This window comes from Cyrtonyx montezumae, unplaced genomic scaffold, assembly GCF_038088225.1.
Source record: "Cyrtonyx montezumae isolate F1298 unplaced genomic scaffold, pur_monq_1.0 scaffold_1, whole genome shotgun sequence".
In the NCBI taxonomy this organism is placed as follows: Eukaryota; Metazoa; Chordata; class Aves; order Galliformes; family Odontophoridae; genus Cyrtonyx; species Cyrtonyx montezumae.
This window is the reverse complement of record NW_027071825.1, coordinates 12,982,298-13,000,004: the sequence shown is the minus strand read 5'-3', so window position 1 is coordinate 13,000,004 and position 17,707 is coordinate 12,982,298. Positions and strand designations below refer to the sequence as shown.

The following is a 17,707-nucleotide window of genomic DNA, read 5'->3' as shown; positions in this document are numbered from 1 at the left end:
AGCTGAGCCCACAGCCTGTAAGACATGATCCCCCCTCAGCTTTTCCTTTTGCTTTAACCAGACAACCAGAGCATACAAAAACTATGCAAATAACATGATGAGTATTGATAAGATTGCTGAAAACAAACAGCAGCGAGAGTCCTCCCTGTGAAGACAAACTATTAAACACACTGCACCCTAAAGAAAACCCTCTTTACCTCACATCCTGGTGCATACACTATAACATATTTCCATTGGACAACTCACACAAGGCAATTCTTTTTTGTTTCTTGAGAATTAAGTGCTCTAAATGAGGCCATAACGAGTTTTCCGCATCAGTTCATTACCAAAGTCATAAATCAGCTAACATTTGAAGCAAATATCACATATACATATATATATACAAATTCACATATACATATACACATACATACACATATACACATACAAATATAGACCAGTTCTTTACTCATGCTCTCCCGTGCCTTCTTCCATCATGTTCTCAATTACTCTTTGTAGCATTCGGCATGAGGCACACAGCATAGAAGACCTTGAGCAGCAAAGAGAGGAAGTTTAAGGAAACAGGCTGTGGAAGAATTCAGTGTGGAATATGATCTGCAGCTTGCATTTTCATTCATTAGGGTAATTTAATTAAAGCAAGATTAGGTCTGGAGGGAGGCAATGCAGGAAAATGAATTAAGGATTTTGTTTGACTACTTGCATCCCGCTTCTGGCAATAAAGTTTCTAGGCCATGTGAAACTGAAGCAGGAGCAGTGCTGGCTGAGCCGGGCTGGGGGTCAGCTCTGCCTGTCTGAATTTCTCCCATTTCTCAAACGTGGAAGTCAGTGTGGATTATTGTACACAGTGACCTTATCTTCTGGGTATTGGGGAGTGTCTTCTGGGTATTGGGGAGTGTCTGTTTTTTGCTGAAAGCCCAGCACTGGTGTGCAAACACACTGCACAGCTGAAATGGGACAGCACCGAGCTCCAAACTCCAGCTCTCCCAGAGCTGAAGGAAGGGTCCCCTTTAGATCCTCCTTCTTCCTGTATAAAAACATGACTAAACATATTCTTTGGGAAAGTTTGGTCAGAAAACAGTGAAGGAGTTCTGTGCTTTCAGCTGGAGGAAAACCAGGAGTACTCTACTAGACAAATCAGCCTTACATGGAGCAGAACAGGTCACACATCTCTGTCCGTAAAAAAACCTCTCCTTTGGACATACTCAGTGAAAACCAGGCAGCATGAACTCAGTGCTGCACTGGCCCAGTAGTGAAGCAGCCCCTCTGCCTGGGATGAGGGAGCAGGCCAGTCCTGCCATTACTGCCCATGCATGCCCTGACAACTGCCTCTGGGATGGCATCTGTGGGGCTGCTGGGAGCTGACATCACACCAACACTGAAAGGGCAGCCAGGCTGGTCAGATTGATTGCAAGGACAACTAGCACCTTCTGCAAAGAGCTTGCAGTGCGGATTCAGGCAGAGACATTGCCAAGAATTTGGGTGTGGGGAGGGTTGGGTCACTTTAAGCAGTTCTTGTCACAGGTGTGGAAATTGCACAGGTTGATAGTGGCTGTTTGCTGTTCAAACTTGTCATTATTCCTAGCCTACTAAAACCAGCAGTCTAAAAATAGTATAAAATCCCTTTTGCATAACTTCCTTCTGAGCAGTGCAGGATGAGGAAGGGACCTTCAAGCCATGGGGGCTGCCCTGTCCAAGAGGGGGGCCCCACACAGCCCAGCACTGCATCTCAGCCTGCATCCAGCCAGAAGGCCTGGGCTGCACTCCTCTCCATTGCTGGTCAGGAACTTCTAATTTACTATCTGCACGACCAGGCCATTTCAATCTCCCTGAAATAAACTCTCCAATTTCTGAGCTCATTGTCCTTCCCTCCCAAGGTCTATTCACCTCACAGGGGCAGACATGTGGAGCTGCTCCCGTGGGTGCAGTAGGATCTTGATATTACTTTCCACAATCCCTATGCGCCCTAAATACCCCAGGTTCATACTGCATTTACACTTCTATCACATACTCACCACACTCACATAACATTGTTGCTTCACGTCATCCTGGGATTTTAAAATATCTCAGAATCCTTTGTATAGTCACCAGCAAGTGCTGTGCATCCAGAAAAAGGAGAAATCTCCATTACCAGCCCTGGTTGTACCTTTCCAACACTTCATTTGATAAAAGCTTTCATTTGATTGAAAATTTCTTTCCTCAGTTATACACGAGGTCTTTTCCACTCCAGTCTGCTCTCTTTCTGGCTTGCTTTAATGGAGCATCATCACTTATCTTGATCCTCAGCACCAATTGCTGGGTCCCCGTCCTGCTCTGCCCTCCTCAGGCACAGAGGGGACGTATGAGGGATAGTTCCCAGTTCCAGTCTGCTCACCAAGTCCAATTGTAGATTTTCTCTCTGCTACTCCAGTGGTGGCCAGGAAGGCCATCTAAAAACTCTGCTATGATGTCTTCCTCACTGCCACTTCTGACCCGCCAGAGCTCTCTGCATGGTCAAGCCTTCACACATTGCTCTGAAGTCCTGCACAAAGCCCAAAGAAAGCGCAAAACTGGCACTACTGTCAGACAGATGTGAGAAGAAAGGCAGAAACCCTGTGCCAAGAATTCAGCAGAGAGAAGTATGCCAACCCAGGACTGGTTTCTAACAAACCTATGAATTTCTAACAAACCAGCATGAATTTCAATAGGAACAAAGCTGAGCAAGAGTCACTATGAACCTCCTTTTTTAATAGCTTCTTAACATCAGAAAAGAAAAATATGATAGGGAAAGGCTCAATTAGAGCATTATGTTCAATCACATTCCCTGCTTTTCCTGTTTTACACTGCATTTGTCACTGCTGTAAGCTGCAGCACTTTTAGAGACGGATAGGGACTACCAGGAATCTGTGCTTTCCAAAAAGGGCCTCATGCATGCACTGGCTGCACCCTGGGGGGTTCCACAGCCGACTTCTGAGGGAGTGATGCTCTGTGATGCATCCTGAGTAGAAAGCACACTCATTCCTCGAGTAATGGCTTTTTAACTCCATTGGTACTGTTTAGGGACACATTCTCCAAATGCTCAGTTACTATGCCAGGATCCTCTTTATACTGCAAACATTATTCAGTCTTGTTTTGTAAACATATAAATCTCCAGCAAGATGACTGGAACTGCACCTTCCTCACACATGGATACAGAAGAAATCTCACCACACTGCAAGGCCAGCGGCACCTTTCTGATTGTGTTTCCTGTGGTTTGCAAAGCTGAATTGCTTAAGCAAATCTCCTTGCACGTGAATTATATCCACTTCACTTAGAATTTCCTGCCCTACTTGTTCTGTTGTGCTCCTTCTTATTCTGGTAACTGTTCTATATTTAACAAAGCTACTATCTGGACATAAGTACTTGCTAATTAAGCATGTACTTTATATCGAGAAATCATTGTATAAAACACAACCCCATGTCATGTAACTGCCTGGCTAGTGATAATGTAGCAAGCTGCTTCTAAACATTATTCCATTGAAAGACCAGCATTACAAAATCCATCTTAATAAAGATATTTTGAAGAAGAATAGCTCAGGTATCTCAGTGAAATAGCAGTTACATCTACGGGAGATCTGAATGGCTGCAGTTTGGTTGTATAAAATGAGACCAATGAAGAAGAACAACAAACACGCTTCCGAACACAAGAATGGAAAAAAATCAGTTATAGGCAGAAAAGTGTCAATAAGATACAAGCAGAAACTGAAGCTATATTTTAAATACTGTGTGAAGGAATCAGCACTAGAATAGGAGTTTGATGGCTAGTTTGCCTGCTACTTACCAGGAGTCTTTTTTTTTTCTTTTTTTTTTTTTTTCTTTTTTTTTTGCTCCAGGAGCAAGAAGTCCACCTATAACTGGGAAAATAACAAAAGCCTAATGCTGGTACCTTGCAGTCCCAGTGCCTGGCTTATCAACCAGTGGTGACAGGGCAATTTGCATACCTACAGGTCCTTGCAGGTCTCGCAGAACACCTGCTCAAAGACAGAAGAGATCCATACTCAGTTCCAGGAAACATCCATCATAGACAAATAGATAAGCTGGAAAATATTTTCTGTAGAGGCAATCCCAAACACCTCCTCCGTTTCTAAAAATACTAATTTATTATTTATTTAATTGTCCCTTAGGACTGGGTGCTATTTAAACAGAAAACACTCTAACCCTAGCTTCTAATCAGAATAGAATTAAACAGTCCTGGTTTTTTGGAGAATTTTCCTGCAGATGGTGCAGACATATAATATAGAAGAGCACTTTTGTTCAAGTTAATGTCAAAAACATTTTTTACTGATATAAAACCCAGTTAAAAACACTGCAAGCATTAGTTACTAATTAATTCATAAAGGATTTTAAGGCAAAGCATGATACATAAGCAACAAATCCTCATGGTTGGTATCGCATACATTACCTCCTTGTTATCTGAATGCTCCTATGCAAATTTCTCGTTTGCTACCACTCGTCAACGGGCACATTGCAAGCTGCCTGTTCTTCCTATACACTGCAGCTGGCACTTCTCACACATCCGGATCCGCATCACTTCCACATACTAGCAAATGAATGCAAATAGAGCATTTTGGAATTGAGAAGTCACGTTAAAGTAGAATTGGGATCCATTTTAATTTACAGATTTTCGTTGTAATCTGGAGCATAAAAGAAAAGCCAGATTTCCCAGCAAAACTTTCCTGGTAAGGATGGAGCTGAAACAAATCCCTCAGGCAGATACCAGCTCCTTTTAACTCTGAAGCAGACTGCAATCCTCCAGGCCTATCTTTGCCACATCTGCTCTAGGTGGATCTGTAGGGCTGCTATCTCGGGCCTGCTGCCTACAGGCCCACCAACATGGGCTACTTCCAGCTGCCCCTCAGTGAGGTGGCTCTCTCAGGCAGTTCTGTACACCTGCTGCAGCAACAGGACAACAGCAGCTCTGGGAGCCTTGGCACCGAGCAGGGCCTGGCCCATGGGTAGGCAGCCAGACCCAAGGCTTCTATCCTACTGCCTGCCCCTCTGCTTTTGGCTTAATGCTTGCCAAGGACAAATGGGCAAGCAGGGATATAGCCACCAGGGCTCTGTTCATTAGTAAGCAGTACAGTCCCGTAGGTCTGAAGTTACAAAGCAGAACAGCAAACACCCTCATGTCTACACAACACAGATTTTAAGGGTTTTATTGGCATTAGCCTGACCCATAACTGTCTAGTAGCAGCTGAAGCATCTTAAAACGTGCTTCTGAAGTATGTGTTCCAATTTATCCAAACAATTCCAGTTTGTGATCACAGACTATGCCATAGTAACTGGGACCAATTGTGAAATTTACCTCAGAGCCACACTCCTGGTGCAAAACAATGTGCTAATGTTAACATTTTTTTTTAATGTTATACAGATACCACATCAAATAGCTGTTAGGCTTTTTCTGCCACCAGGATCTTCAGATGACAGAAGAATTTCAAAAAATTAATTAACCAAATTGAAGAGCAGAGAGAAAGAATGAGTTTCTATTTTCTTAGTGATATGAAGTAAGTGAAAAAAAAAGACCACCTTGTCAGTGTCTTTCTGAAGAAGCATCCAGAGAACTCACAAGCTGGCAGGAGTTGGATTACTGGTTTGTTATGGAAAATTTCTTTCCATAATGGTTAATCACTGAGTGCAGAGACATATAACTGTAGGATATATTAGGTATTATATAGGTATATAATATATAGGTAATTTATATAGGATATAGGTAATTTGTAATCCATTTAAATATTTTATATTTACAAGTCATTTACATAATACAAATGCTTTCTCTTCACTCCTTTTCACTGTCTATGAACATATTGCAAAGAAAAAAAAAAGCAACAGAATAAGCAAAAACAAACCACCAAGCATCTGTAATGCTTTTCATACATATGAACAAAAGAGTGCCATAATCAAGTAATCGAGATCAAAACCAAGCTATCACAAACAGATTTCACACTTGGCTGAGTGTGATTCTGACAAGGTGTATAGAGGTAGAACACACCCTCCATTTCAATCTATCACCATTTTAAAGAATATTGTCTAAGGACAAATTTACAGACTGATTTTATATTGCCAAGGGCTTGATGGCAACCACACTGTCCCAGGAATGATCTTGAAGGGAGCATGGAGAAATCACAGGTCTCTCTCACCAGTGATTTTTCTTGGAGTTTTCAAACTGACCAGATGGACTCAGAATGCACCACACCACACACTGGGCTGCTGAGACCTCACTCCATGTGGGTAAATACACCCTGACAGTGTCCTTTCATCTTCCCAGCATTTTGGGAGCAAAGGAAGATTAACTTCTATCTCCTAGCACAGGAAAACTGCTAATACAGTTCTCTGTCATCAAGCTCCTTCCTAAGAGCATTTCTTCTATTGGGTGAATTGTTTTATCTGCACCGTCCTTAACAAAGACATCTCATTCTTATACAAGTTACTTCTCAACACAAAGAAGAGAATTTGCAATTAGATAATGAATTGCTGTCATATTATCTATAAAATCTGAAACATTGCAACCTGAGCACTAATAAGGAATGTGCAAGTACACCTCTGGGTTTTTTTACATGATTCACTGACCAGGAGCTAATGCAATACATCACTTTTAAATTTTAAAATAAAGAGACAATTTTTGAAAACTGTTTTTTCTTGTCTTTTTTTTTTTTTTTTTCCCAGAAACATTTGTATTTGGCCAGACTGTAAGGCTTCTAAGGGAAATTCTTCCAACTTTGAAATAGTGTATTGACAGCTCATCCAAATAATGTCATGGAAGCCTCAAATGGCTGCTATCCACCTTAGGTATGGACTTTATATATAGTAGAGAATTATCAAAGTAAACTACCAGTTTCTTTCAGGCAGGCATCCATCCATCAGTTTTTGTAGTCCAGAAAAAAATACACAACACAACACAAAACAAAGCAAACCCCAAATACCAAGAAAAGGTAAAAATGTGACTAGACTCAAATTTAATCAATCATCATCAACATCAAAAGCTAGGAAAATAAGCTGTCTTGAGATCTTCTGAGATACCTGTCTTATCTTTCTAAGAAAATCTTTCTGTAATTCCCATGTAAGAAGACATTATATATGTCTTTTATAGATATATAACCATCTTTGTGGAACCTTTTTGCTGTGGTCATAATAGAAATGATTTTTTCTCTTTTTTTTGTTCATACAGATTAACTATACACACCCCATTTCCAGATCAAAATCATACTTTTACCAGTTTCCTATGGACTGGATCTTCCCAAATTCTCATCTGGGATAATTCCCCTTTAAGAACAGCAAATTAGAAGAATAGATTTCAATGATACCTTCAAAATACTGCTGGACGTGCTGCGTTTGCATGGGAGTTTTAGTAAAAACAGATCATCTAAGGAACTGCAAAACGATTACCTTTAGAAAAAGTAGACATCGTTAAAATGCAATATTGGTTTAGACTATGAAACAAACAAACAAACAAACCCACAAAACCACAGCAGTAGGCGTACTACAGGAAAAGAGTTGAAGCTCTGATTGTAAGCGAGAAGAAGAGGAACTGCATTACTGATGGAGGTATCAGAGCCTCTCAGAACAACATTTGCAGAAAAAGCCTCCAGACAGACAATGCCAAGACCATTAACAGTCTTTACTTCTATCAGTTGTTTCACAGCACAATGAGACACAGCACAAGTTTGTACAGCGGGATCTGCAGACAATTTAAAAACAGGCAATTATCTTCACTAAAAAGTATCGAGTCTGAATGTGAAAATATGAAGACAAACAATATTGCTGATAATGATCACCTTATTTTCTTTTGATTGTCTAACAAGTCCAACTCATTGGCTTCCCATAGTGCGTTTGATCCATACCATGTTCTCCAAACATCCTAACTAGTGCAAAGCTTAACAGGTCCCAGCTAGTATGTGCAGTATGGGTCCTAGCCTTCTCATCTTGTTTCAAACACTAGTTGCAGTGTGTGGTGAGATGCAACGACTCATCATACATTTTGATTCACAAGGAAGCAGCGTGAGAGTTGTACATAATTTAATTTGCACTTCTGTATATAAATGTTTACTATATTGCACACTATCGCAGCACTTAAAAACATCTAATTATTTGCAAAAATTAGTAAAATACTTTAAAGGATTTAAAAATAAGGGTTTTAATGCAACTGACAAGATAATAAAAAAGCAATTTACTCAATGAGATACAATCCTTTATGTTGGAAATGAAAGTTACATACAACTAGAGTACAATTAAAATATACCATATAGTTCAACACTTAATTCCTCAAATGTGTAAAATTAACAAGCTTCTACTGTCATAGATATACAATTTTTCCATATTGTGAAAATGATTTTTCAAATTAAATACAGGTAACATAATATTCTGCAGTTATACTTCATGACTGTGTTTAAATGAGAGGGTTGTATAATACTCACATTGTCAAATGTACTCACTAATGCCTTGGAAATTGCACACTTCCCCTCCTTTTCCAAAATAGAATCTCATTTCCATACTGAAGTCTATTATGCCATACTGGAAAAGTACTTTACTTTCCAACAGGATTTTCATAAAATTAAAAAATAGCATAATATCATGGCATTAAGATGACTTTCCCACTTATGCCCACGTAGATTGAATCTGGATATCAGACAGACATGTCAGAACAATTTCCTAGACTTTTGTCTTATTGTACACGCAAGATGAATGATTACAGTATTTTACAAAACAGAAAATATCTGAATCTTATTAGAATTATGTAATGACTAAAAATTAAAATCATAACAGAATCGAATTGTGATCTCCAACATTTATTAAAATCTTTTAAAGTTCATAAACGACAACAAAGTTACTGTAGAATTTATCGCAAACAGCTAGCATACAGCAGCATGTCCTTGGTCTAAATGAAATACAAAAGATTGTAACATTTTCATACAAAGGATTTCTTTAAATTTATTAATGTGACGATATATCTTTGTTACATAAAATTTGCTACAGCAAAGTATCTTATACTTTTCTTGCAAATATGTAAATATGGGTGGATAAAGACTGCGTTCAGTGTCAGCCTCCTAATGATGTTGTGCAAAAATGCTCAACAACCTAAACAGAGAATGTCTGATGGTACACTTCATACTCTTTTGTAAAATGTCTACAAAGGCATTTCTTAAAGGAGTGTCATACAGTTTAAAAGGAAGGAGTGTCAGTGGTTTATCTGCACTGACATTCAAACAAATACAATGGCTATGTATCAACAGAGCTCAGTTTTATTAAAAACAATTCATCCTTGTATGCAGGTAAATTTACCATGAAGTATGAGTCTAGTTTAAACTGTTTTGATGCGCTGTTTTAAGACAGGTCATTGAGAGAGACAGAATCAAGTGTAAAAATAAAACTACTATGAATAAGTTTAAAAGCAACCCTCAAAAAAGTGCTGAGCCACTGATTATTAACATTGAAATAAATGTGTAAAAGTGCCCAAAGCTAGCACATGATAGCAATCTTTTAAGTCAGTTGGTGAGAGTATACAAAACATAATTAAGCCCAAATGCTTATATCTGTGTGACCATACATTCTGGTTGACTGAAAGAAAGTAGGTTAGAAATGAAGACACAATGCAACTAAAATAAAACCAGCTGTCTCAATTTTAAACTTCATCTCTCTTCTTCATGAATGAAGTGCTGTAATTAAAAAGAAAGTGATTGTAGCAGTACTCCATCCTCAGTTTACTAATATAGTATACCAGAATAAAACTTGGCAATAACCTCTTATTCTTAACTGCTAACAAAAAATAACCGTGTTCATCCAGCAATGCATCTAGAACATTATTTTGCATTTGCTAAACCATCTGCTTTTCATAAGCCAATGGCAGAGTGCATTTTACTTTTTGTGTTGCTTTGCTTTATCATCATTTTCTATTTACTTTTTTTTAAAGGATGCCTTTAAAAAAATAAATCAAAAAAGGCTTGAAACAAGGGATACTTTGGGAGCACAAATATTGGCTAAAAAGAACCCAACAAAATAAATAAAATAAAAATGAGTCATTCTCTACAATACTGACCAAACCTTCCTTTAAGAATTTAGGGTTAATGTTATTAAAAAAGTCATTTCATACGGCCAACTGAAATGCTGGTAAGTTGACTTGGTTAAATATGGTCCAAAATCCAGACCAGGTGGAATTACTCCCTCTCTTGAGACTGTAAGCCTTTCATGGTACAGTCTGGTTATGGCAATTGACCTACTGCCTGGATGGAAATACAAAGGAAGGAGGCAGTGATGAAAATCGCAGGGATGTAGAAAACCAAGGCACGGGGTCTAGCTACTGTCTCCTACTTAAGCCATCCAATTGATTCTACTGAATTTTGGTCAGTCTCCAGGAAGAAATATTTTTAAGTTAATTTAGCAGACATTTATATGGCGATAAATACTACCTTCAAAAACGCTAAAAATGTTGGCTAGGTTTAGTCTGAGCTACTAAAAAATTATTATTATAAATTGTAGCATCAGACACGAGACAGACAAGAATTATTGGCTGGCACAGACTAGAAGCAACATTTACCTTTCACTTCAGTCTAAATCACACTAGCCTCAACACCTTCCATTTCACTCACACAAATAATACATTATTCAAAATAAAATGGAGCGTTCTTGGGTAAAAAACTACTTCATTTTAAAGGGGAAAAATGAACAATACACAGAAACAAAGAACGACAGAAACCAAAGTTAAGTAGGAAAGTGGTCTATTATTCTGTGTTACTGCACAAACAGTGCTTGCTTAATTGTGCCTAGTTAGAAGGGTTGGTGCAAACCGCACACATGGAAGATGGCAATAAAGACCTCAGTCAGCTTTGTGGAATGAAGTAACTAGGTAACTGTTTTGACATATGATGGTCTCAGCTCCACCTCATCTGTTAACAGAGTGCAAAGATCCCAATGTGAGCCCTGATGTCATCTTGTCCTCTTACTCCTACTAAAAATCAGCAAATTCTTTTGCACATTTTTCTGTTAGAGACGCACGAATATCTTCTTCTTCGTAGTCATCAAAGTTGCTGGTATCTCCAGGGCCTCTGCACTTTGGTATGAATGGAGCTTCTACCTGTGTTTACAAATAAAGAAAAAGCACATGAAATGTTATCAGCCTAATACCTTTAGATTTAGCACTGTGATAAGAGGCATAACAATGTTCCCATAACTTCTCAAGGCCTTCCAAGACAGCAGATATTATAGGAAACCAGCTAAAAGTTGTGGCAAACAAAACCAGCCTAAGAACATGTAGGCCTGGATGAATGAGTATATGTTAAAAAAAACCCTATTATCTCACTGACGAATACAAATTTAAAAATATTTCCACTTCAGAACAGAATTTAATTCTTTCCCTCCTGCTTCCTACTTCCAAGCATGCGTAACTTAAACCTCTTCTCTTACTGGAAAGTAAAAATCCTCCTGGTAAACACAGGCAGCACACAGTCTGAAATCCACAAACACATTGTTAGCTTTGAAATTCTGTGCATCTTATGCCAACTGTATGGTAGTAATCAATTCACATTTACATATTAGACCCAGTTGTTTTCCAGGACTCTCAATACTGCTGCTTCTCAAAGCTGACAGAACCTTCACTTTTTAATGTTGACTATAGAAAATTTATCCACCTTTATGTAGAAAAAAAATATTACTTGATACAATGCAAATTTAAACCTGTAAAAATTATGAAATGCAGAGTGATCTCGGGAACTTCCCAAGAAGAGTGTGTGCCAGAAGATAACACTAGCTTTCCAAATTTATGGACCATGCTACAATTGTCAGGTGCATACCATACTGTTCCTAAAACAACGTATCTGTTTAGGTGATGTATCCATCCGCATAAATAACTAGCTAAGCCATATGTTTACAATTATCCAAATTCTATTTTTATGCCTTCTCAAATTAATTTTGAATTGCTGTCTTACAATAAAGCTCAGAGAACAAGAAATATCTTCTTTACTGCTGGAATTATAGAGTGTGTTCAAATGAGATGCATCAGACAGCTATCTGTGTTTATATTTCACAACACTTCTACTATCTTCACTGAGGAAATAGCTAAAAAGTGATTGCAGTAGATAATACTGTTTCACAGTGAAAATGCCCATTTAGCCCTAAGTACAATCATATTATCAGGCAGTATATTAATAAACAGCCATGCAAGCACACAAAGAAAACACAATTTGATCTCATCTGAAATATCAAGTAACTGAATATGTCACTTATGACTGCAGCATAACAAAATTATGCCTATTTTGTTAGCTGCCAACACTAGGTTTATTCAGGAAAATCCATGCTGTGTTAACATCCACTGTGAAAAGCTGGCATAAAGCTTAATTTTTTTTGCTGTATTTCAATTATTGTTTAAATGAGACTACAATATACGCTATTGTTTCAGACTTTTAATATTACTGTGTTTATTTTGTAGAATTAGAGGCTTCAAAGTTCTTTCATATCACGTTTCACAGACCTTCAGAACTAGTAACAGCTGTTCTGCCTATAGTACTAGTTCATCTTTTAAAAATGTTTCTGTAAAAGTAGTTTCCTACAGCACTGCACTGGAAATGCCAACTTCAATAACATAACGTTATATCATAAATTACATGATTTATAATGCTTCAATATAATGGAGCCTGGGTGTCCCAGAAGAGCGTACTATGGAATGAAACTCATTGCATTTAAAACCATCTTGTAAACAGGCACTAAGAAAGCAGAGAGCAGATAATTACAATTCTTCAAAGGGAAATTTCTCTTAATACATCCATACTTAATACAAAGAATATCACGTCTTAATTGTATCCTGTCTTCTAGTAATTAATATATAAGTGAATACCATAACAACTGTATTGTCAGTTTGTGTAGCCAAGTTTCTTTTTATAAACTATTGTTTGCATCTAGGTTTGTCCTTTACAATACTTCTGTTACAGCAGCAAGTTCATGCCTCTGTAGTCAAGACTGCTTGTGTTTCAGTGATGGTAAGCAGTTCCTCCAAGTGTTTGTTATTGCTTGATTGTAACCTTTTTACCAAATTCTGAACACTAAACAATTCCTCCACGTGATTCTTTGGGGACAGCACTAACAGAATTATTTTAGTCTTTTCTGTCATTCATTGAAAAAAACCCACAAAAAAAACCCCTCAGACGTTGCCTCAAAACAAATAATTAGTAAGCAATCTGTTTCTGCTAACTCACTGACCTACAGACATTCAACTTTGACTGAGAATACTAGAATATAACTTCAACAGGCTTCTATTAGAGAGGGAGCTTTGGGAGCTACTGGAAAAACAGACCTACACTGAACTGCAGTAATCCTCCCCCTTTTCCCCAGTATCCTTTCCCAGCACTGCTTTGCTTATCCTAGAAAGCACTACTGCACTCCTCTGGTTTGCTAATGGCTCCCCATACTCTGAAAATACCCCCAGTTCTCTGTTTACTTTCATTCTTAAGCAAGTTCATAGTGCATACTGGGCACGGGCACTGACATTTAAATGCCACATAAGAATTCACATTGGCCACGCAAGTCTGGAGAGCCACTCTAAAAATATAATGAAACAGGATTCAGGAAGGCTCTTACCATTGCTGCAACTTATGAAACTGCAGTCAATTGCAATGTAGTGTCAGAATGAAAATATCTCCAGTAGATACACTCTACATCTGAACCTGTTCCAGTCACAGGTAAGACAAGAGCAAAAGCAAGGAGGGAGAATACCACTTCAGCAGAAAGAGTGGTACTTCAGCTTTGGCTACAGCTTTCTCCCCAGTAAAGCACAGCCTGATTGCTAAGAAGTAGTTGGAAAGGAAAACAGATTCCTCTGCTGTGGAGGAGTATTTATAGATGCCATTATAGAAGGGATTAAATAAAAAGCAAGTGAGGCAGGAGATGGCTCATTCTGAGATACTCCAGAAATAGACTAAAGCACAAACACATGTTAAGACAACATGAATATAGAGGTCCAGGATAAAATGGCAACAAGAAACAAACATAATTCAATCAATGTATTCTTCTCTGTATTAAATAATTCAACTACTTTAACATTTTTTCATTTAAAAAATCACAGATTCACTAAGGCAAAAGTAAACAATTAGAAATTTGACCTCAACTCCTCATAGATCAGTAATAATTTGATTCGGGAAGCATCTTACCTTTCTCTGATAAATGGCAATCCAATCTGTAGTTGCAAACCACTTGTGGTTCTTTATGTCATTTACACCATTCTTCAGATTTCCATATCGTTTGGTCAAATCTACCTGGAGTAAATTTCTTAGAAGATCCTTTAGGTCTGAACTGAAGTGTGATGGGAACCTTACCTGAAATATACATCCACAACATTAATATACAAATTTGATTCTTCCTTTGTATGAGCTTAAAACAATGTTCACAGAAAAAGAAGCATTGGTGCCATCATCTGTTCCACTTTTAACCACAAATCAAATACTAACATAGGAACAGAGATTATTATTGTTGCACATGTATTTCTGTTTCAGAGAACCTTTACTAATAGTGTTTTTTATGATCTGGAAGTTTCTAGATTTCATTGAGTTGGGGGGGGAATATTAATTTAATATAACAATGACCTGAAAGCTCAATCTAAATTTAATCAACCAGTTTCACAACAACACAACCACATTTCAAGGCATTCTCAACTAATTTTCAGGACCAAAGTTTTAGGTTACATGCATAAACACACTATATGCAATTTATAGATATATATACACATTGTGTGTGTATTTATAGACACTATATGTATAGTAATAACATACATGTACAAATACCCAGTTTTCTAAGTAATGAACTTAGCATATGGCAAATTAAACTATTAACTTAAGGTTATAAAGAAAATATAGGGCTAGCTGAGAACAGAATACTAGAGTTTCCAGTGCTCAAGTCAGTGCTGTTTCCCCAGACATCCATTCATGGATTTAACAACAGATTAGCTGATAAAACAGTAACAACTAGAAAAAAAAACCCAAAAGCAAACAAAGAAACCCCATCCGAGCTACAGCACTTAGTTGCTGCAGAAGAAAACTACTATGAATTATGGAAACGCTTCAGAGTTCTTCAACAGCTACAATGATATTTCTATAAAGAAAATAGCTAGGCAAACAACATACTGGTAAGCGGTTGTTAATAGTTACTGGATCATTTTTATCCAGGCATAGAACGGTATAATGGAATATCACTGTGCCTGTAAATTTAAGAAGATGCATTTTAAATTTGATGGCAGGGAAGTGTATAGGCTGCAAACATTTAGATTTTCAAAGCTTTGATTATTATCACTGTCACAACACCTGTACCTAAGACGTACTCATTACAAATTCTTCCCATATTCATAGAATCATATCATAGAAAGGTTTAGATTGGAAGGGACCTTTAAGGTCATCCAGTTCCAACCCCTTGCTATGTTTGTTCCAAATTGCTCACTGTCTATAGTATCCAGAGAATTCTGCTTCAACTCCACATAAAAATCAGGTTTTGTAAACACAGGGAAAAACAAACCATGCTTGTGAAAACGTACAGAGCCTTTACTTACCTTGCCAGACACAATTTTCTCATAAATTTGAATGGGTTGATCTGCGAAAAATGGGGGATATCCAGCTGCCATTTCATAGATTAACACTCCTAATGCCCACCAGTCCACTGCCTTGTTGTAACCCTGGATAAAACCAGAAATACCACTGTAAGTACCATTTCTAAAATAGTTTAAGATTTGCTATACAGATATCTATGTAAAGAAAGAAAATATAAAAATATATATGTTTTTGCTTTTTTTACAGAATGTACACCCTAGTTCAAAATAAATTGAAGCTCTCAGATTCTAATAGCAATACTGTGATGAAAGCAAAACACTTTGCACACATTCTTGTGTTTATTACCAGTGATATCTTTATATGGATGGGATACATAGAATATATAAATACAGAACCCAACTTCTAACCCAATCAATTTCATGTGCTCCCTCTGAGATCTTTTATGAAGCTGTCATGGTTTTATGATTTTTGTTATATTATTGATATTCAACATTATAACATCATGTGATGTTATGACAGAAGCTCAAGGTCAAGACTCAGTTGCTCTTGAAAAATCAACTATGGAGAATTTGTATTAGAGGCATTGCAACTTCCTTTGCTGCTTTAGCTGTCTAAGGTCATAAAAGCCAAAAATGTCCAACACTTTCTCCTAAAGTAAAAATATTTTTTCTGTAAGTTTAAAACCTGCCAAGGGTATTTAATTAAAATATAAAATACATAATTTAACATGATTATGGGTATCATGAACAGTTCCATGAAGTACAAGAATTTTTCTTCTGCAAAATATGAAAAGATACAATAGCTATTCTAAATAAGCTTTCTTCAAGTAGAAATTTCTTCAATTTTGTTCAGAGTGCAAGTATTAGACTGCATGTTCTTTACATGCAAGACCAGTGTTTTTTCATGTTTGATTCATGTGTAGTGCTTAAACATGAAACACTGCAAGCAGTTTTTCAATGACTACTGATTCAACCACTATGTAGTCCTGGAGCTCTTCTCCTAGCCTGTTAACACATATGATGCAAACCTTGCATTTTGTATACTCCACTAAGACTTGCCAATAATTCAAATTTTCAACTACCAGCAGCTGTTCATCCCTCAGAGATCAATAACTACGTGATAGCTTTCAATTACATCAAATGTATGGCTGACAATTATCATTCATAGAACTGAAGTACCTTGCTGAGAATTATTTCAGGTGCCAGGTATTCTGGAGTCCCACATAACGTCCAAGTTCTTCCTTTTACTCTTTTTGCAAAGCCAAAGTCCGTGACCTGGCATCAGAATTTAAAATTAAGTACCTCTGAAATATTTTGGACAGGAATTTTATACATTGGAAAAATTGATGTGTCAGATCACATACTATCACATAGTCACATGCACCTTACGTGGCAACTTTTTTCTGATAATTTTAATTCACTTTTTTTTTTCCTCACGATAAAATAAACAACACAAAAATAAATACTCCCTCACTAAAAATCTTCCATTTAGAATTTTAATATCAGTAAGAATTACAACTCCCTCATCTGTACATACTGTAAATATTAATATATTTTCTCATACTTTTCACATCAGACTGTTTACACAGCTAAAAGTTCTAAGAATGTGAATATAAACAAGATAGTTATCTTTTCCTTTAGCTGACAAACAAATGACAAAAAGGGTCAAGATATCAGAGAATCTTGGGGAAGTTTTTATTGCACAACTGTATAAAGATTACATAGAAAAAAATAGCATGGGAATATGACAATGTAGAAGAAGTCTTTCAGTACCTTTTGGTTCTGAATATCTTTGAAAGTATCACCAGAACCCAGCTTACTTATCTGAAAATTGTGTACGTGGGGAAAACGTAGCTGTAACTGTAGTCACAAATGACAAGTTCTTGGCTATTAAAGGTTCTTCATTCCACTTGTAATGTTTTCTGCAGTAAGTTCTCAGTGCTTTGTAAGCTATTTCATCTTTCTCTCTGGGATTTTTCCTGGACCATATTGCGGAATACATACGGAAGACAGCAGGGTACTTTTGAAATTCTGGGACCAGTTTCAACCTATCAAGTCTATGCTTGTTTGAGTATCCATTCCTTTTATTTCCTCCTTCATATTGCTAATTACACAACAACTTGTGTCAATGTTTGTGATACAGTAAATTCACACAGAAATTGTTGAACAAGCTAAATG

The 17,707-nt window shown here is 37.3% G+C and overlaps 1 protein-coding gene across 3 annotated transcripts in view; it reads right to left on the bottom strand.

Moving 5' to 3' along the window:
- Nucleotides 1–8,782: 8,782 nt before the first annotated feature.
- PRKACB (protein kinase cAMP-activated catalytic subunit beta) overlaps nucleotides 8,783–17,707 on the bottom strand; it is a 64,039-nt gene continuing 55,114 nt past the window's right edge. For all 3 annotated transcript variants that reach the window (XM_065740935.1, XM_065740927.1, XM_065740943.1), the window contains exons 7-10: nucleotides 16,709–16,804; nucleotides 15,533–15,655; nucleotides 14,145–14,309; nucleotides 8,783–11,080 (exon numbers count right to left, since the gene is read on the bottom strand). In XM_065740935.1, the coding sequence (XP_065597007.1) occupies nucleotides 10,955–11,080; nucleotides 14,145–14,309; nucleotides 15,533–15,655; nucleotides 16,709–16,804 (510 nt within the window). In that variant the 3' untranslated portion in view covers nucleotides 8,783–10,954. The remainder of the gene's footprint in view (nucleotides 11,081–14,144; nucleotides 14,310–15,532; nucleotides 15,656–16,708; nucleotides 16,805–17,707) is intronic.